This window comes from Cygnus olor, chromosome 4 (assembly GCF_009769625.2).
Source record: "Cygnus olor isolate bCygOlo1 chromosome 4, bCygOlo1.pri.v2, whole genome shotgun sequence".
Taxonomy (NCBI): Eukaryota; Metazoa; Chordata; class Aves; order Anseriformes; family Anatidae; genus Cygnus; species Cygnus olor.
In genome coordinates, this window is record NC_049172.1 from 63,771,281 (window position 1) to 63,792,531 (window position 21,251).

The 21,251-nt window shown below is 38.4% G+C and overlaps 1 protein-coding gene across 3 annotated transcripts; it reads right to left on the minus strand.

Annotated features, from left to right (window-relative positions):
* Positions 1 to 1,563: 1,563 nt before the first annotated feature.
* Positions 1,564 to 16,668, minus strand: ZNF518B (zinc finger protein 518B). Of its 3 annotated transcripts, XM_040555771.1 has the most exons (3): positions 16,554 to 16,668; positions 11,851 to 13,247; positions 1,564 to 5,026 (listed from the first exon to the last, which is right to left on the minus strand). In XM_040555771.1, exon 3 carries the CDS (start codon positions 4,818 to 4,820, stop codon positions 1,566 to 1,568), a length of 3,255 nt encoding a protein of 1,084 aa, XP_040411705.1. In that variant the 5' UTR covers positions 4,821 to 5,026; positions 11,851 to 13,247; positions 16,554 to 16,668; the 3' UTR covers positions 1,564 to 1,565. The 3 variants fall into 3 exon arrangements, with proteins under 3 accessions (XP_040411705.1, XP_040411704.1, XP_040411706.1); XM_040555770.1 differs by lacking the exons at positions 11,851 to 13,247; positions 16,554 to 16,668 and adding an exon at positions 11,185 to 11,547; XM_040555772.1 differs by lacking the exons at positions 11,851 to 13,247; positions 16,554 to 16,668 and adding an exon at positions 7,876 to 8,013.
* Between the last annotated feature and the right edge of the window lie 4,583 nt (positions 16,669 to 21,251).

Here is a 21,251-nt window from a genome sequence, read left to right on the forward strand (position 1 = left end):
TATAATCTGCCGGAGTGTATAAAAAAATATTCCAAGCTTAGTTCAACTGTTTACAAAAATGCACCAACAGCAAAAAGAAGAGTTAGGAACTACCAGTTTTTCAAAAGAGTAGTCCCAGTTCAAACATACAATAAACATCCAGCATTACAGTCAGTATTGATTTTCTTATATTTAAAAATGTAATAGGTGATTTTAATTGCAATTGTGTGCTTCAATATAATTCACTCTATATGATTTTAAAATAGAATGATTTAAAATTGACGAGATGAAGAAAAACATGTATTGTTCACGTACAGTAATAACCATCCCTCTTCTGTAAAAACTTGAAATTTGGCCCTGACTTAGAAATGTGTTTACGCAACTGAGCAATGTTTATACTGCACTGAAGTCAGTAGATATTATAGGTACATATGTAACTAGGCACATGCTTGTATGAATTGACACCTACAAAAAATATACTCTAGCAACATCTAAAGTTTTAAGATTAAGGATGAAAGATTGCACTGGAAATCTGGTTCAACACTGTCAAAGTTGTGCAACACTGTTTTTCATTTTGAAAAGTCCTTCCTCTTCAGCAAGCTTCCCCTGTAAGTAAGCATTAACCTACTGACTAAAGTTTTAACCAAATGCCCAATTCTGCAAATGTGTTCCTATCAGACTACACACATGGTATTAGAGGGTTTATGTTTGGCTATTAATTCCTCAGATTTCAGAACAATCTGTTGAGACCACATTAAGAAAAGCTTCTCTCTCCTATCAGTCCAAGTTTGATGGTATCTCTGGCTCTGCCTGCTCAAAACAAAGCCAGTACAAAAAGCTTGACAGTCTTGTGCTCTCCTTCTCATCTCTACGCAATACAGTCTAGGTAAAGACTAAGTACTACAAAAAATTAATCTTTTTAGTGCTATTTGACCTAGCGTGAGTAACTCTGATCTCACAGAGTCTTCACTTACACACTTGTATTCCTTGAAAGTCAGTGGAGGTAGTTTTCTTCCACTGAAACAGTGCTTGCACTTAAGTTTTACTTTCTTTGCTTGGTACATAAATTGCCACCAAAAACTGATATACACTTGCTGCCCACTGAAGATTGAAGGTGCTTTTCACTACATATATGCCTAATCTCTGAAACAGCATGCTGTAACAAAATGAATTAAACCCTGTGAGACAGATCCCATAGTCTAAGATTTTAATTCATACAGACCTAGAACAAATCAGTTACAGCACACTATTCTAACACAGAGAATGGCAACTAGAAAAATGTTTGCATAGCAAATCTTTTTCAAGTTTATCTTATGGAACAGATGAAGTTGACCTCCAATAAAAATTTCAAACATGAGTGCAAAGTAGTGCTTAGTCCTCATTATAAGCTTCTCAGTATCTTCCTAATTCTGCTCTCTTCTCCCACTTTGCTAACAGTAGAGACCTTCTCACGAAGTAAAATGTTTTTTTCCCGTCTTCCTTTCCAAACAAATTGATGGCACCCATTAAAATTGAGATTTAAAAACAAAAACAAACAAACAAACAAACAAACAAACAACAACAACAACAACTACTACTACTCTCGCTTAATGATTTTTTACTGGAAGAGAAAGAACATCCCAACCCTTAGTTGCCTCTATCAAGTGCCTTTGTCCATGACTTATCCATTCTTCTTGGTCCAAATATACTCTTCCACAAAACCAACACTTAAACATACACTGAAGTGTTTCAGCTGGTGAAGCTTCTACCACCTGGTAATTGTTTTTATGGGTCTTTTTTAGTTTCATTTTTAGCATACTCTGCTTTTTTGCTTGGCTTCCTGTCTCAGCATTTTGAAGAGTAAGACGCTTTCGATAACGTTTGACACCAAGACAACTACTTGTCCTTTCCGATAGAACTACTTTCAGGACGTGACCTTTATACTTGTTGATAGTCTTCATGACATTAATTATCTCTGGCGTGTCAACGTCAGGATGGTTTAGTACCACAACTGGCTGGTTGCGACGAGGGCATCTGATCAACTGATTCATTCTCAGAGGGACAAGCCGAAGACGTCTTGCTGTCAATAGATACGACATGTCAGAACTTGAACTGGTTTCTGACTGAGTTCTTGTTTTCCTCTTAGGAAGTTCCCTGAAGCTTGCTTGTTTTACCTTATTTTTGGGTCCTAGTTGACTTTTTGAATAGGGTTTGCTTTGCTTACTCACATCACTGCTTTTCTGATATGGTACACCATTTTGTTTGCTATTTTTAATACTTGCTTCTCGCCTTGGTCTTTGCCTGAGCGATAGACTTTGAGACTGAGCATTTGGTTCAATCTGATTAGGCAAATGTGGCAAATTACTGCTAAATTTCTCAGAAACACTAACAGGAACTGGGCGAGGCAAAAGCATTTCATTGCAATACACAGAAGGAGCTGATACTTCACTCCTCTTCTCTATTCCTTTAGAGTTTTGACTGCTAGTAGCATTAAGCACTCTCAACACTGTCCCTTTGGGGATAAACACTGGAGTAGCAACATTGGAATTTTTAGTTACCCTGCTTTTAGATGTTCTTGCAAATGTAAGCAGCTGCTCGTTACTGTGTTCTTCACTACTAATCACACTATTTCCACCATGCACTTGAGGGAAAGACATAGCTTGTTCCAATTCAGTGGCAGGAACGACTCTCTCACAGCTTGCTGAATTTTCCTGAGGGAAATGCACCTTTTTACTAGAAGCTTGACATCTCAAAGGCATAGATTTCATGTTAGATTCAGCAGCAGACATGAGCTGAGCAATCTTTCTACACAGCAACGTTGCTGACTTCTTATTGCATGTTGTATTATCCCATCTGATGCCCTCTGGAACATTTTCGGCCCCAGAACTAAGAGAAAATACAGATGAAATAACAGGTCCCTCAAAAGGATTGCTCTTATTTTCCATTTTCTGTAGTTCTAATGATTCCAGAAGAATATTGTTTTTTGGACTTATGGTTTCAGCTTTCTTTACTTTGCTAAAGCCAAAAGTCATGTCCTCCCAAGGTGGAGTTTTAGTGAAATTAAAGTTTTTTTCTGCTTCAGAACATGTAACAGATTTTTTATCAAAACCCTTACCAGTTAGATGTGTTTCTGCAGAGCTAACTACCAGATTCTTACATTCTTTGTCATCCCTCTTTAGAGGCAATGTATCTTTTTGTTTAAGGACTGCAGCAGAATAGAATGTTTTGCCCTCCTGAGTAGCCTTTACTGAAACATTCTTGAAACTTTTATCTTCAGAAACAGTGGCATGTTTTGGATGGGATATATCCACACCTTTTTCATAACAGTACAAATCATAATGTAAGTTATTTTTTCCATCTACTTCCCACTTTGAGGATTTAAGATCACTTTTTTTTTCAGTACTGTTAGTCACCAGAGACTGAGAATAAAGCTCTGCAACACCTGAATGCACATCAATACCTTTTACCAAATGAAGGCGTAATTTTGATGCATCTTCTCTCTGTATAGATACAGAATTGTAGTCTAAACATTGAGAATCTGAAGAACAAAGACATTCAGAATTTTTGTCATGTGTACTCTCCAAATTAAGCTGGTTACTAACACTGGATAACTTGTCTACATTCACTTCCATGGTTAGTAACTCATTTTGAATCACAGGAGATGGTTTTTTTCCTTCTACAGATCGTTCTATACCTTGATACTCAAGTTCCTCTTCAGCACAGTTCACAGGTTTGTAAGCTGCTTCTTTCATAGGAATTAGTTTAAGAACCAGCTGTTGAGCTCCATTCACTATTTTAATCTCTACTATCTGAGCTAAACAGTTAGAAGGAACTACAAGTTCAGATGGTGCAATTACTGTTAAAGGCATTCCAGGTTGTAAAGGCTCAGATTTTGGAGAATAAACCTCAACTTCCACACTTTGATTCTCACAGATGTTTATTTCAGATGGCTCCAATATTGTTTTGTCCTGTAGTGATGTTGCATTTATGCTACATTCTGTATCATGAGATGAACAGACTATTTTAGTCACTCTTTCTGGAATCTCACAAATCATATTTGAAGATGAATTTGAAAGTTCACTTTGAAAAGGAATTTCTTCATATTTCTGCTTTTCAAATAAAGTGCTTTTACTTGGCAAGCAAGCCTTCTTTCGCTTGTGGTTTATGGTAGTATTTGAAGGCCGTTTTGTGGGTGCTTCATGTACTCTTCTTGTATGTTTTACTATATAGTCATGTCTAACGGCACCATATTCACAGTATTCACACTGATAAGGAAAAGTTCCAGTGTGTTTCACCAAATGTCTCTGGAATTCACCTTTAGTGTAAGATACATAATTACATTGAGAACAAATAAATTTAATTTCTTCATGTTGACCTATATGCTTTTTATACTGTAAAGGATCCCGTGTTGAAAATCTACACTTATCACAGTAGTATTTACCTGGCAGAAAGTTTTTAACTTTAAATGTTTTCTGTTTTCTACTTGAGGATATTTTTTCATGCTTTTCAAAGTCTACAGCGTTGGCACCTTCAGGAACAAAATGGAAAGCAGGCGGTGGAATATGACTGCATGTCTTACATATGAAATTTTTGTCTTCAGTCCACCCGAGTTTCTTATGCTTTTCCATATCTCGCATTGAAATTTTCTGAACATTTCTGCATTTTATACAGTTTATCAGTGACAACTTATTATTCTCAGCCTCAGTCCCTTGGTACAGGCAGTTCTGGTCATCATCCCCTTTTGATGGATTTGTTTTATCTTCAGAAGATTGCTTTGGGGATGTAGTTAAGGAATTATTTTTATCATTAACTTGGCCAGGGTACAATCTTGGTAAAATTTCCCTCATTTTCTTCAATTGCATTTGAGAAGATGCAACTCTGTAGTAGTCTTGTCAAACAGAGCAGTAACAGACAATGTTTTCTTGATATTACTCTTGTGTATGCTGCTTATCAATTACTCATTCGGGCCACCAATCTGCAAAATATGCTCTTCGGAAGAAGTGGTGCTCAAGGAACTGCATCCATATTATATTCCATGTCCTTAATTTTATTCAATCAACTTGCAGCACTAAGGAATAAAAAGTAGAAGATTAAGTCAGTTATGATTTACTAATCACTAAACTACAGTGAACTACAGCTTAATTACAACATGCAAACTTGTCAATGTAACATTGATTGTATTGTGCACATACAATCATTAACTCTACGTGAAATATATCCAAATAAATAACCCTTTAATGTTTTCATATATTCACTGTTCATAAATTCATGAAATCATCTAATATATAACAAAACCTAGAGAGTTTCTTCCATGTTGTGAAAAAAAAATCAATTTAAAAATACGTATTTAAGCCTAACAAAAAAGATGCTCAGTAACAGAACTCAGCACCAGAATTTGATTTCAGTTTATATACAGTCCTTGACTGAAGAAAAGATACTATAAAACACTATAGTGCTATTCATAAATGAGTGACACCTAAGAAAAAGGAAAGCAACTCCAACTCTAAGGATTACTAGAAACACACAACCAAGTTAACATAAAAATTCCTGAAGTATAGATGTAAATTCTTTTCTAAGCCATGCCAATGTTTCCAAATCCAAGCAGTCCTGAACACTAGCTCGTAACAACATATGATTTCTACTTCACATATTCTCAAAATAATTAGGTCAAAACAATCTGTGGCTGCAATAAGTAATTACTTTCACTTCTATTAATATCAGTACAATCACTTCTACATACATGTGCTTGTGGACAAGCACATAAATAATTCACTCCAACCCAATAATACAATATGTATTATTCAAGCAAAATAAGCAATGCAATGGTAGGCAGAGGAAGAACAGTAGTATTAGTATAAAACCACCACAATCACTTGTGCAACACTTTTGGCCCCACAGGTTCTAGTACTTACTGTTCGTGTTAAATATAGAAAAGTGACAAGATCTCAGCTTTAAAAGCTTTTGCCAAAACTATGAGACCATTGAAATTTGGAAAATAAACAACTGAAGCGTCTTTTTGAGACATAAATAAAACAAGGTAAAGTCCAAAGCTAACAGTAACAAGTAAAAATCTATTCAACACCTTTCTTACTCAAACAGTCTTACAGACATAGTGTTGCACAGATCTGCATTCAAGTATAGAACCTGAGGTTATTTCTAGACTCCTCTGCATTTTAATATATCACACAGAAGACGGCTATTTCTCCTCCTGAAATCTAGTTTCCCTCCATATCTATCTACAGAGAATAGGGCTTGATTTGGGCTCTAAAACCCTCTCACAGAGCTGAGATCACATAGTAACATCTTACTACTATAATACCACCTGAATGAGAACTTGACACTCCGGAACACCTTTACATTGCCTGGATATGAGTAAGAATCCAGAAGGTTCTTCCTGCATCTCCCTGCGTTCCATCTGCTAACATTCCTAATTGCTGTAAGAATGCCACCCTAGAGATGGGGCTATACAAAGAGCATATAAATTGACGTAACCTCAAACAACAGCAAAAAGTTAGAAAACTGGTTAGATAATTGTCTTTTCAGTCTCTAGCAGATGGATGGTGGCACACCTCAAACTCATCAGTAGGTAGCACTTAGGACTATAGCAGTCTCATCTCATTACAGTGCAGACAGCTATAGCTACATCCCTGCTTGAAAAACAAATCCATGGCAGCTTCCCAGGAAGAAGAAAAGTATACATTACTATATCATGATCTGAAGTTTTGTGTTTGATTTGTTTGGTTGTTTTAATCTAACATTCGTAACATTAGCACCTGGATAACAGGAGGAAAGTAAAATAAACACTTCTGATGATCTCAGAAGGACTGTTCTCCCCTGCTAACATAACTTTAGACTTGGGATGAATCTTGTTGACACAAAAGACATCCGGTAGACCTATATTCAAGAGATCCACTGCTTTATTTCAGGAGAAAGATTATACAAGAGTTTGGAGAGCTCAAGTGCTGCATCCAGACAAAAGATGCTTTGATGATTTGTACAGTTTTAACAAGTAACTAAAAAACTGCATTTTGAAAGGGACAGGTGAAATTAGATTAATATTGTCTTTGCCTTTTTTGCTGTTAGCAATTACCTGCTCGTACTGAAACTGCACTCCACATAAACTGGCCGGCAGATAAGCATTGCGTACCTTATGCCATCAACAACCTTGATCACGAAAACCAGTATTAGACTAAATATATGGAAAGTTTTCTTATTTTTTGTAACACTGTAAACTTCACCTTCTGGAACAGCATGAAAAAGGATCCATCACCTTTAAAGACCAAGAAAGCACAGGAAACACTGTCAAACTTCTTACAAATGCTTCAATTTACCAGACAGACCTCGATTGCTCAGCCCAAGGAGGCAGCACTAGAAGAATTTAACAGAGGTAACTCAGAGAACAGGCTAGTAGTCTTTCTAAACTTTTCTAACTCAAGTAGTTTATATTTGAAAGAGAAAACAAATGGGTATATAACCCCAAATCCAAGCTTTTATGCAGATCTGTGACAAATACTATGTTCAAATCAGTGTTGCTAGAAGCCAGGTTTCAAATGTTGCTGGAGTTACTGTGACTGCATTTGAGACATGTGGTCAGTTAAACCCGACCAGCATCCAAACAACCACACAACCTCTCACTCAGTTCCCATCCCTCCCTGAATAGAAAGGGGAGTGAACTGCAGGACAAGAGCAAGAAAACTCATGGGTTGAGACAAAGACAGTGTCATAGATGAAAGTAAGAAGCAAAGTGTAGGGGAGGCAGTGACATAAACGAACTCACGCACCATCTCCCACAAGCAGACCAATGCCCAGCCAGTCTACACGCAGCAACCACCTTGGAAGCCAACACTCCTCCCCCCTTTTTCCTCTACTTCCAGTTATTATTGCATATTAGGATGTTTTATGGTATGAAATACCCACCTGGCCAATTCTAACCAGTTGTCCCAGCAGTGCCCCCTCCCAGTCTCTTGCTCACCCCTTGTCTACTCACTAGGAGGCTAGAGGGGCAGTAAGGGAAAAAAAAAAAAAAGAGCCTTGACATTGTGCAAACACTGTTCAACATCAGCCAAAACACTGGTATGTTATCAATTCTGTTTTAGCCACAAATTCGAAACACAGCCCAATACAGGCTGCTCTTAAAAAAATTTAACTCCATCCCAGCCTAACCCAGTACAAGGTGAAAATGAACTGAATAACCAGTAGCTGCTGAAATGACACCCTTGCTGTCTACCCAGCTTTTTTTTTTTTTTTTTTTTTTTTAAATTAACTGTTCAGTGATCAGGAAAGGTTTGATGCAAACCATTCCATTTTATCACTATTTTGGCTAAAACAAAGTACATTGCAATGTGTTGGTTTTTGATTTTTCATTAAATACAGAAATGAAATTATTTGCTTTTTCTGATTACTTCAAAAAAAATAGATCTTTAATGTACACACAGAAAGGTGGTACAATAATCCAGCATCCATTCACTCCATACCAGCATGAATGGGGAGAGGAGGGGGGAGGCTGAGAATTACCCTGAAGAATTGTGGTAATTAACTGTTAGCAGAGGCATGCTTCAGAAGATTAAATTATACGTACTGTATTTTTTCAAGTTACATTCATATGCAGAGCACACAGACCAAACCAAAGATACCACTGGAACAAGACCTGAAAGTCTACGAGGAGTCTGAATAGAAATGCAGGAATGGGACAGATTAAGAATCACGTAGAAGATACTAGGAGTGTCAAAAATCAGTTCTAGTCACTGTCTTTATAAGAATGTATTCACAAAAAAAAAGTTTATGAAAATACTTTGAAATTCTAGATACCCTAGTTTTTGGAAAAACTTGGAAGAAGAAACAGAGGCACATGAAAAAAGGATAACAGGAAGTTAAACCAAACTTTATTCACTCCTACCAAACACTTACTATTCAATGACATTAAAAAAAAGGAAAACTAATGAAAGGAAATATTCCCACCTTGCACGTAACACTAAGCAGTGTATCTTGAACCTTGCTTCTCAAGATAGAGATCAACAAATCCACAGAAGTCAAAACGTATTCCGAACAGTAGATATCACATTTTTATAAAGGTTAGAAAACAAACACCAAGTAAAAATAAATAAGTAAATAGACATCCTCTGTAGTCTGACTATGCCAAATCCATCCAGTAAAAAGTTTTTGCACTGCAGTAAATTACAAACCACTGACGAAGCCACTGTCAGAGACAGGAATTCCTAGCATCTTCCCATTATTCTATACTTATGAAAATTTCCATTAACTTCAAATACATTAATATTTTGTTCATCATCTCAAAGAAAAATATCTCTTTTCCACTCTTTTACTTCTCTTCTTTACCTCAAAGTATACACTGCTATCAACAAAATGGATGTGACAAGCAGCATGTTTTTATCATACGTGATCAAATAAGTAAGAGCTTACTTCAGCGAAGTATACACCTCTCACATACTAAGTTCACAAACCGCACTCAACAATCAAGCTCTCCTTTGGTACTGAAAAACCCATTCAAGTCATTTCCTAAGAGAAATAAGTTTAAAAAGAATTAGAAGACACTGTGCATCACTGTACCAGGAGTATAGCATGCAAAATGCAGGTCTCTGTGTGAAAACTTAAATCTCCATGTAAACTTATCTTGTCTGCATTTCACAACTCCATACTATGCCACATACTAGCCATGTAGTATTGGTTGGCTGTATCTGATAAGCTGAGTGAACCGTCCTACTGACCCAGCAACAGGGGTTGACTAGTCAACAACCCACAATTGACAGCCACTAGCTTTATGCCTAACAACTGGGAGAGATCCAAAGCACTTGACCCAAGTATTGCATAATATTGCAACTAATTAAAAGCACTGATTTTGTATTAAAAGCGAATTATTCAAATACACCAAAGAGATTTTATCTGTAATTATTTCTTCTTAAAATTGCACTTTGCTTCAAAATGACAGCTAATCACACAGACATAGGGCTTTTTGTATCTGAAATTCACATCAAGCTTCTCAATCAAAATCAATGGAGGAATGTCAATGCAGATAATTAAGAAAGAACAAAGACCACGAACCAAGTTTTTAAATCTTATTTTTATTATAAAATATACAGTTATTTCACTCTACAGAAAAAAATGTAACTACATTCAGAATGTTTACTACTTATGGTATAAAGTTATGCAAAATATTGATTAAAAGTAACTAAATATTTTTCTAATGCATAGATGAAAAATTGTAAAAATGTATCAACATTTATAGACATCATAAGAAGGCAGATATACATATGTATATATATATATATATATTAAATGCAGTATATAAACACACAGTATTCTACTGAAATGGAGGTCTGAGGCTCTAGGCCTGAGACCTAGCTTTATCTGTACCTGACATATAAAAGACTCTGGTATATAATTCAACTGCTTGGTGGTCTTATTGCAATAAACTAAGCAAGACACCCTAATGTAACTACTATATCAAAGGCAATACTTTAGACAGTGTCCAAAGAGATGCTCATACAGTTGTTTATCATTACATGCATGATTATCTTATGAATATCTCTCTATTTGAATATGAATATCTATATGAATATCTCTCTGCATATCTCTCTATTTCACAGAAATTACAACCATTTCAAAAATCCCTCTGTATATCCAAAGCATACTGACTAGCATTTAGTATTACCTTGTTCTATGCTTTAAGGCCTGTAAGCAACAAAGCAAGGAAGCATGACACTACAGAAAATGGGAGAGGAAGGAGAAAAGAGCTCTATTACATATTCCTCCATACCCAGTTCACAAAACACTCATGTAGATGCTAAAATTCATCTCTACAGATTTAATTTCTAATCAAATAAACCACTTACATAAGGATCTGCAAGAAAAGGACCTACTACTACAACCTTTTATTGTAGTAGTCATGCAGAAGAGAATACTAGCAAAATCCTGTAGAATACCTTAGGTCTTCTTCATAACAAAAGACTTCATTTTATTACATGTGTGCTTCAGGACACGTAGGCTACATCCATGATAATACTGGATTACTTTTTAAAAGAATTCCGTCATTTCATACATCAATTTTTTCTTTAGTGTCCAACGTCAGATAATTTTATGACAGATTCTGTAGCAACAAAATGTAGTTTCGGATTTAATTAAGAGATTCTTATGCCTAAACACTATAAAGAACAAAATTTACATACAAAAGGCAAGATGTTCAATTTGCTCAATAACGTGGTTACTAACCCGAAAGCTTCTCTTCTTCAAGAAAAACGTCCCAGACGCCAAACCTGGACAACAGCTTTAGAGTCCAGGCGAATCCACAGCACTCTCATGGCGTCCAAGAGCCAGCAGCACCCGCCAGCTTACCACCAAAAAAAAAACAAAGAAAAAAAAAAATCCCAATTTTCTCAGGCATCCAGCCCACCCACGCAGACTCGGTGCTGCCCCTCCGAGGAGGCCAGGCCTGTCTTGCTGAGGGAGCGTCTTCGCTTCGGTGCCCGGCCGCTGAGGGATGACCGGGCGGCCGGCGCATCCTCCGCAAGGCCGCGCAGCCGTCCGCCCGCCGCCGCCGCCGCCGGCGGGGAGGCGGCTCCTCCCGCAGCGCCGCGGCAACGCCGGCGGCGGCCCGCAGGGGGCAGCACTGCGCCGGGCCGCAGCCCGCGCTCGCCGCCCGGACCCCCTTCAGACCTCCCCCTCAGGGGAAGCCGGGCACGCAGGCTGGCAGCCGCGACGCGGGACCGCCTGGAGGAGCCCGGCGGTAAGGCAGCTCCCACCCCCCGGCTGGGAGGAGGGCGATAAAAGCGTTGTCTTCCTCTGCAGCTTCACGGACTCCCCTCGGCTCCAGGCGCGGCGCCCGCTCCACCTCTCCCCACAGAAGGCGCCGCTCCTTGGCGCCCCCGAAGCACTTACCCCAGCGACAGCGAGCCCGCGCCCCCCGCCGCTGCCGCTTCTAGTGCTGCTGCTCCTAGTGCTGCTTCGGCCCGGCCCTCCGCTCACCACAGCGACGGGCAGCGGAACTGACCTCAGCGGCGGCCAGGCGCCGCGCCGCCCCATTGGTCAGCGCCGCGCCGCCGTTCCCGCCGGCGGCGCCGTGTAGAACTCTACTGAGGCGCCCCGCGCGCGCCGGCGGTGGCGCAGGCGCGCTGCGAGCCTCAGCCCGCACCGTGAGGCCCGGCCGGGTACGGCCCCGTGGGGATCCCTTGGGAGAAGAGCCCGGCGCAGCGGTGCCACCTCGAGGAGGCGCGGGGAGTGCAGCCCGGCCCCGCACGCCGAGCTGTCAAACACCCGTGCGGGGCTCGAGAGGAGCGGTGGTGGAGAAGGATGAGGCCGGGTTGATGTTAAAAGGCGTTCAGTGTTTACCAGAAGGATGACTGGAGAAGGGTTCATCGTGGGGTTGCTGTATGCTCAATGTCTGTCGTGTGTTGCGTGACTGAGATCGCAGGGATACGGGAAAACCAGGGGGAAGCGAAGCATCCTTGTGTCGTGCTCGGCAGGGCAGCGCCCTGTTTGCTGGCCCTGTCACAGCTCTTACCACACTGCATTTGGTTTTCCTTTGTAGGGAAGGGTTCTGACAGGACAAAAGTCTGTTGGTTGCAATATCTCACCACATTCCCACTGACATCACAGTGGTTAATTTAATACAGGACATAGACTTAAATTTCACGGGGATTGCTCAGTTAAGTAGCACGATGGTGTAGTGGTTGCTTGTTTTCTGTTGCTTCCTATTAAATCTAAATTTCTGTTTAAATACATTGTTCATAGTCTAATTTGAAAGGAGAAAAGTTTAAACTTTTAGCATGCTGCCTCCTAAAAATCCTTTTAATGTGACCACAGTATTTAACCATTATACTTAAAGAGGAAACCACATTTAACATAGAATCCAGAGTCTTTGCAAATAGTGTCTTTAAAACGGAGCTTTTTCTGTACAAGACTTAACAGTTGTATGCCATTTTCCTGCTTGTTCTGTTACATGGGATCTGTGCGATAAAAGTAACCACTAGTAGGTTGTATCTTCTGATGAGTCTTTACTAGTACCATTGGAAAGAGTGGGCTTGACCTAGTCTTGCCCTTGTCTAGGTATGCCTGAGTGATATAGGTGGTATTTTGTGTTCTTACTCCACCATAGGCATTCACTGTACTCTGTGTTGCAGACAGGTTATGGGAGTGGATCGGCCTTTGCCTTGACAAATTTATGCGTTGAGATAGCTAACATTGTCATCTAATCAGTTAAAGTTATGTATCATCTGTGTGGATGCCATGAAAGCCACCACGGGCAATCTCGACTTAACTGGCTTGTGTCAACTGTTCTGCAAAGATAAATATATGTGGGTTACACTTAGCATATAGTTTTCTTGAAAATCAGAAGCAATGGAAACATTCCTGAAATAAAAGATGATACTGTGTAACACAAGTAGTAAGTCAAGAAATAAAGAGTTTGCTGGTCAAACTGTTCTGTGGTGTTCTGGTTTGTTCTTTTTTTCCACATCATTTAGCTGTATCTTAAACAGTCCTGAGTGTGATAAATGCACTTCATATCCGTGAAATTGAACAAGTTATCTGATACACAACAGTGATTAAACACTTTCACAATTCTTCCTTAGCCTGTTCCTAGGTTAGAAAATCAATTGCCTGTAGCAAAAGCAAACAGATCATTCAGTATTTAAATAAGGCCAGATTAAACGATGTGACCCAGAAAAGCCTTTTTTTTTTTTTAATGGAAAGATTAAGAGCCAATTTGCAGCTTCCTTGCTGTTTTCCAGCTACACTAAATTCAGTCTCCTCCCTGCACTTTGTATCCTTGTGTTCACAGCTACTCCACCATTTCCTTTCACTGTCATGTAAATGCTGTCTTCGCTGAAATGAGTCAGATCCGTTCAGATCCTAGCTCCCCTTCTCATTTAGTCTCCAGCCCTCAACCTATTTAGACTACCAGAGAGAGGATAATTCTGTAGACTTATCACCTCATCACTCCCCTTTCCTTTGCCATTGACCAGGGAATTCACACCCTTGTGAGGTCTTCCATTCCTTCCCTATTTGTCCTTTAATTCCCTGACCCTACAGGTACCACCAGTGTTAGTCGGGCACTTGGGGGCATCCACAATGAGGACCCTAAAGTGAGGGTCATTACTTGGTAATGGTAAGGGTTGTTACTTAGGTAGATGCTGGTGGTAATGTTACCAATTAGCAAACAGAATCATCAACTAAGCAAGTAGCCTGCTTTACTTTAGAGCGAGTCCTAGTTCTTGCGGCAAAGAGATGATGCTCTTCCTGCATTTGGGACAAAATCTATTGTTCCTTTGTACCATTGTTATCCCCTGTGAGACCTGCCCACCAGGAATTCAGCACAACTCCTCATCTGCTGCTGACTGTCTTTCTGTCAGCCTGCATTTCCTTCCACTCAGTAACAAGATTATCTGACATGAAATGCTGATGATGGCTTGAAGAGCCAGGAGGGCCACAGAGAATTTTTGATGTTGAGCTACAGCTTTGCAACTCAGCTGCAAAACTATGAAACAGATGTGCTTGGAGAGGAACCAGGACGAAAAAGTATAAAGAGGGTAAAGGGACTACAAGACTAAATGAGGGACTCTAGGAGTTTTTCTTGGAAGAGTTTTCTGTGCATATTACTAAATACACAAGCTTCAAAAAGTAGGAAAGAGATGTACTGGAAAAACTGAGAAAAACAGTAGTGATAACAGAAGTTGCCAATGAAAAGGGACACTTTTTTGGAGACATACAAAATTTCTCCTTGAACTGTAGAAGTACTCTCACATAACATCCTCCTATCTCTTCAAGACTATCATAATTACACTCAGGTGGATATGGTTTCACTATATGCTGTGATAATGCAACTGCACAGTCTATTGTGATCTGGGAACAGAGGGGAAAGTGCTTCTTTTGGTTATATATTCTGTGCATACACACTGTAGATTTGAATTATATAAAGAGTGAAACATATACTTGAAACATGGGAATATTTTGTCTTTCAGGGTGGAAGTATACTACTTTGTAAGAGTTCATAGCACTTAAAGAAAAACCCAATCTTTGTTTTCTGAAGTGTGCAAGTACAAAATGCATGCAGATGACAAAAATGAGAATTTGAAATAGAAGCAAGTTTAAATTCTGAAAGTTCCCCACTCCTCTTGGGGGGGGGGGGGGAGGGGTGCACTTGCAGGATTGGACTTGGAGACTGAAAATAACAACTTTACATTTCTGCAGCTGATCTCAATGTTTTATGATACATTCCTGATTCAAGCGGCTACACAAAGTGCATGTCAGATATGATACATTTCAGACATTTCTTGAGTTGCAGGTTAATGCTTATTATCAGAGTGCTCACTTCTGCTATTCTGTTTGACTGGAGGGCATTAGGACTATTAAGAAGCGGCAAGAGGGTAATTTTACATTATGATGTTCATTTCTGCATCTGTACTTTTAAAAATGTTACAGCCCTGTAGGGTGCTGAGATTTTACTGTACCACCCATAAAACTACTGGTTTTCTATTGCTCTCTAGTGGTCAACACGTAACCCTGCTCCTATACCTTATAAAGATTAACTTCATGTTTTTTGCTACCAGGGTGCACTATGCTAACATTATAAATCCCTCTGCAGACATTTACCTTTAGTTTAAGGAAACTTACACTCTGATCCTTCGCGGGGGCGGGAGGCTTCGTGAAGGCATGGGAGGGAATGCAAAGTGAGCAGAAACAAAACTTAGAAGTATATCAACTAGATTAAAACACGTGTTGTTACAAGTGACCAGTTCTCTATCACTGCTTATTTTTGTGTTTTGTAGCTATTTCTTATAAGTATTTGAGACCACCTAAGTACATAATAACTCTAGAATAGAAATAGTTCAGTTGGAAGGGACCCCCAGATATCATCTAGTCCAACTGCCTGACCACTTCAGGGCTAAAAGTTAAAGCATATTATCAAGGGCATTATCCAAATGCCTCTTGAACATTGACAGTCATGTAGCATCAACCACCTCTCTAGGAAGCCTGTTCCAGTGTTTGACAACCCTCACAGTAAAGAAGTTTTCCCTACTATCCAGCCAGAACCTCCCCAGCACAGCTTTGTGGAAGTGCCTTGCAACAGCCTTCCTTAGTCAAGCAACACAGTGTGTTCATGGCAGACTCATTGCATGAACATTAAGACAGAAATGTGAAAAACAGTCTTACATTTTGCATGAAATTTAGAAAAATAGCTATCATTAACATGTCTTAATACTCATTTCAGGCTTTTCATATGCAATCTGCAGGTTTACTAAAACATCAAGGATATGGTATCTTTGAAAGTGGGATAAATAAACTACTAGAAATGTGTTTCATTTCCAAATATCTACACATGCAGTAACACAATACGTCTGTCATGTCAACTGCATGTTGATATAACCTGGTAAAAACAAACCTTGCAGTAATCCTGTTCTAGTGTCTCTTTAATATCTAGTGCTTTCCTACAAAACCAATCCCATCAGACTTAACCGTCTATTTCAAGTTCTGTTGGGGAGTGACCATAAAAAGTAAAATATACCTGTGTGGGAGAAATAGGAGAGGCTTACCACATAGTAGTGAGCAAACAGGTGGCAAAATCAGTGTGGGTATTATCTTACCTGTGTTAGAGATAGCTGCTCTGTGATAACAGAATTAAATACATTTTTTTCCCCTTAAGAATACAGTTTTCCATACTTTTGCTACAGCAAAAGTACTTTCACCCCCACTGAGATAGGGACCTCATTCCCCTGACTCAACAAATGTACTTTAGACCTCTCCTTAAGTACCATAATTGCTCTAAGAGCTTTTTCAGGTAATTAGTCATTCTGTGAAACTTCTGTTTTCTCATTATTGTTGTGTCCTCTATGAGGAAATTAAAGACAGGTGGAAGATCATCCCTGTTAAATCTACACATATTCAAAACAAGTTAAAGTTATACAGACCTTAGATGGCATTCCTTTATTTAAAAGTATTTTTCTTGATGACTTTTTATAAAGGATCCTAGTTTCACATTAAAGAAAATATTCAAGGGTATATATAAGACTGTACAGTGTGTGCCTTTTTCTCTAGAATAAATGAAAACTGACAAAAGAGGAGTTTGGGGTCTTTCCCACCCTCCCCCCTTAATAGGTCTGATCATCTATATCCAATTCTGATCATCCTTACTGCTTCTGTTTTACTTCTGTATTGGTGTGTGCTTAATTCCTAAAGTGGAACAGGTGATGAATTAATAGAAGGAAATATTTTAAGGTATTCCCAAGGCTCTAGAATGAGTAAATACTTGGTTCAGTCAAGCCTGAGAACTTTTCTTCCTCCTGCTCGACACCCTAAACCCCTAGAGCTGTTCTGTCTGCACAGAGCTCTGGGCATGGCAGGAGACTGAGCTGTGCTTCATTATGTACAAGCCTTTGAATACAGCCCTGAGATGTGATGTGATATCAAAACTGACTTATGCTGGTTATTCTCTCGAAAACACATTTAAGGGGCATCTTTTAATTTCTTATCTCAGAAAGGGCTGAGGAGATTAAAATTTTATATAGCTTCTGGCTTAACATTTTTATGAACCTGTAGATTTCTGGAAAGTCTCTCAGATGCCTGACAGCTGAGGTGCACCCCTGTGACATAAGACCAAAAAGAGTGTAATTTTTTGGACAGTTTTCCAGCAAGTCTACTATTGCAGAATTTATTTCACATATATTGTTTGATGAAAAAGAGCTTGAATTTTAGAAAATGCTACAGAATCACAGATTTTCCATATTTGAGGCCCGTGGGGGTTTAAAAGTTTTCTGCTGCTATGGCAACTTTAGCAATAAATGCTTCTTAAATACCCCCTTGATGAGTCATAAGTATCTATTAAACTTTCTTTGTGGTGAGTTACTATTTGCATTCAAAGAATCTCATTGATCTTTTATAGTAATCATTCACTCTCTACAATCTAATACTAACGAGGAAAAAAATAATGTTTCAGATGTATACAGTCAGAAAATAAATTCTACGAAATTCCTGGATCTTCAGACATAGTTCCAAACATAGTGTGAGGAAACATTGCATCACATTACCAGACAGCTCCAAAACAGAGCCTTAAAAACTCTTAGATAATGACAAATATGAAAAACAATTTGTAAAGCACCAAATGCAACACACTAAATGCTATAAATATGGGGTTATCATCTCTACCGTTTATCAAAAGTTAGATCTGAGAAATCCTATCACACTTGCTCCCTACACACTGCAATTATTAGATATTTTTATTTTAAATGCACCCAGCAGAGAAAGGTAATAAACAATAAATTACTTTATATAAGGCTAAAAAATACTTTTTTTTTTAGTAAAACCACTTTTCAGCCCCTTATATTTACACTCACCCTCTTTCCACACCTCCCCCTGCCTCTTTGGAGCTTTAAACACCCTACATGACAAAGACAAGCTCAAAAGGCCATATATAACTAGTCCTGTGCAAGAGTTGATGTCAATAATTTGGGAGTCTCCTGGGCTTCAAAATTTAGCCACCTAAGTCTAGTTCGATGGCATCAGTCTGGATAGTTCAGGCAGCAACTCAAATTGGGTGGAAAACTGTATTAGCAGAATATTAGATACACAGAGACTTCTACAGTTTGAGGACCAATATAACTCCTTGTTTTTGCATCCTTTACCATTTGCAGTGGAAGAAAATAGATCTGAGCAGCTTTTGATGGGGAGATACCTGGATATGAATGTATTCTAAAGTAAGATTACTTTTTTTTACATGTGTTTAATCTTATAATCATCACTGAAAAAAAATGTGCACTGTTGTAGAAAGGATTTTTGTTTTAAATAAAAGTTGGTTAATTGACTTTGAACAGATAATGGATGCAGCTAGTCTTTTGAATACACCTAATGAGCTTATTTAGCTTTTTGAAGTCAACTTGATGTCTCAACAGGCATCCTTAGTGATATTTTTAGTTGCAGTAAACAATTTCACAAAATAATGAGGCTTGCAACAGGGAAATCTTTAGTCAAATTAGAATTCCAAGTTTAGACTGCATTTCCTAGCAGCTGCAAATTGTTATTTTTTTCAAGAAAAAATATAGTCTTCCACCTCCATTCCAGGAAACCATTCCACATAAAGGGAACCAACAACAATCGAATTTCAATAGACACTCTTTGTGTTGTTATTTTACTGTATTCCACTTTATTCTGCACTGTTGTTGCTAACACATGGCCCTGAGTTCAAACCAATTTAGTTCACTAAGTCCTTAAAGTGAACAATTCTGCATAAGATGTAGAGTTTAGACATAGGACATTAAACAGCAGTTTTACTCCAGAAGCAAAACACTGGTCTAGTTTTGTGCTATTACTGAAAGTTTCTGTGATTCTTGCCTCCCCCCCAGAAAAAGAAAAAAAACAAAGCCATAGAGCAATATTCAGCAACCATTGATTCATATAAATTATTACTATGTTTTGCTATTAAGAGTTAAAAAAAAAAAAAGTTTTATTTAAGGTCTTTCAGTGCTTATATATCTGCTTGGCCCCAAGAACCTATCTACCTCTTTAGCCACCAACAGAACTTTAAAGCCTTTACCCAGCACACACTGCTGATTCATTTAACAACACAAAATGTTATATTATTTGCTAGTACTTTTAACTATATTTCTTCAGAGTTATCTTTAAGTAATGCAAAAGGTTCTTCCTTTTACATTCATGTCACTCAATGGGACATTAATACCAATATTAAATTTATTAAATTTACATGCCCAATTTCTTCATAAAAGATGTTTATCAAGACACTTCTTAACAAAATTAGAAACATCATGAGATCGATATTCAATTCTCTATTTAAAATTCAGAGATTAACTGATCAAAACAAAATATGGAATCATGACTCTTTTTATGCTCCAAAGTCCCCTCTATCATCTTTATTCCAAGCTCCAAAGGCAGGATTCAAAACCCACTAAAGCTGATGGAAGTCTTTCCATTGATTTTCACAGGTCTTTGGTCAAGCTCCAGATGACCTAGATAATTGTGCCAATGAACAAGCTGGAACTCCTTGTATGTTCTTGTTTACAAAAGAGATGGAGCAGGTCAAAATTCTCATTTAATCTCACTATACTGGATAGATCAGTTACAAAACAGCACAACAGTAAAGGAGACTTTAAAGAGACAGACCTGAAACAGCCTGCTGTGCAAGTGTCATTTTATTACTTTAGTTCTCTGAGCTTTATTTTTCTTGATACAACCTGCCAGAACATTTCAAAATTGACTTAAGAATACTATTTCTGTTCTCTGTGCTTTTTTTCAGTTATTATTGGTTTTTGCATAATGGATGTATCAATAGAATAAGTTTGAAGGGAGTTTTACCCTATTGGTAAGACACAATGAGATCCTGTCCAGCTCAGCATATCTCAGATCAGCTAGGGAAATCCTTGCCTCTGACTGGCTTCTCTCTGTGTCACAGCCCAATATTTTTGCACCGCACTTTCCTCCCATGTCTAGGTCTGAAGTTGACAGGAACTGAACTGTTTCAGATTTTTCTTACTGCTCCATCAAAAAAAAATATCTTTCTTAATGGTGAACTAATTGAATTGTACGCATACTAATGCAACAGAATTATTGCATTAATATGTAAAACAAAGTTTTTAAGAAGACATCACCAGGGTTCCTTATGCTACTGGCTGCATCAGCTTTAATGAATCTTTTTACAGGGCAAGCCTAAGCCTTCCTATGCAGAGGAAGAGACACTAAACTGTAGGATAAACACAGTGAACAGCCAGCATGTGAGCAAAGCAAAGCCGAATATAAAGCAGTCATTGCATGTGAGCACCAGTTCTGAAACATAAAATAATGGATAGAAAGAAAAGACAAATTATTATAGGTGTACAACATTTCTAAAAGAAACCATAGTTCTCATGCATTTATAAACCTAGGTGAGACTTCAGGTGAGAACCCCATGATAAATCATCTCAGCTTCACTGTCTCAAGAGGAGTGGTCATTTAGATCAACTGTTATTCCAGAAAGGTAATGCAAAACTCATGATGGTAAATTCCTCTGAGAGTCAATACAGAAGCCTCATGTGATTCTATGTCTTTCTCTATGAGGGTAATTTTCAACATCTGCAACTAATAGGTATGGTTGGTGTTCTATTTGTCATCAGCATCATCAGCATCATCTTCAGTTCACAGTATACCTCATGAAAATAACCAAAAATTATTAAGGACTCCAGTCACTCCTAGTAGCACACATACAAAAGACCTTCTAATGCAGGTGTCATATCAGTCAACACAGAAGGAGATACTAATTATTTTGGTATCAAATATTAAACATGTTTCTGTGTTTAGAA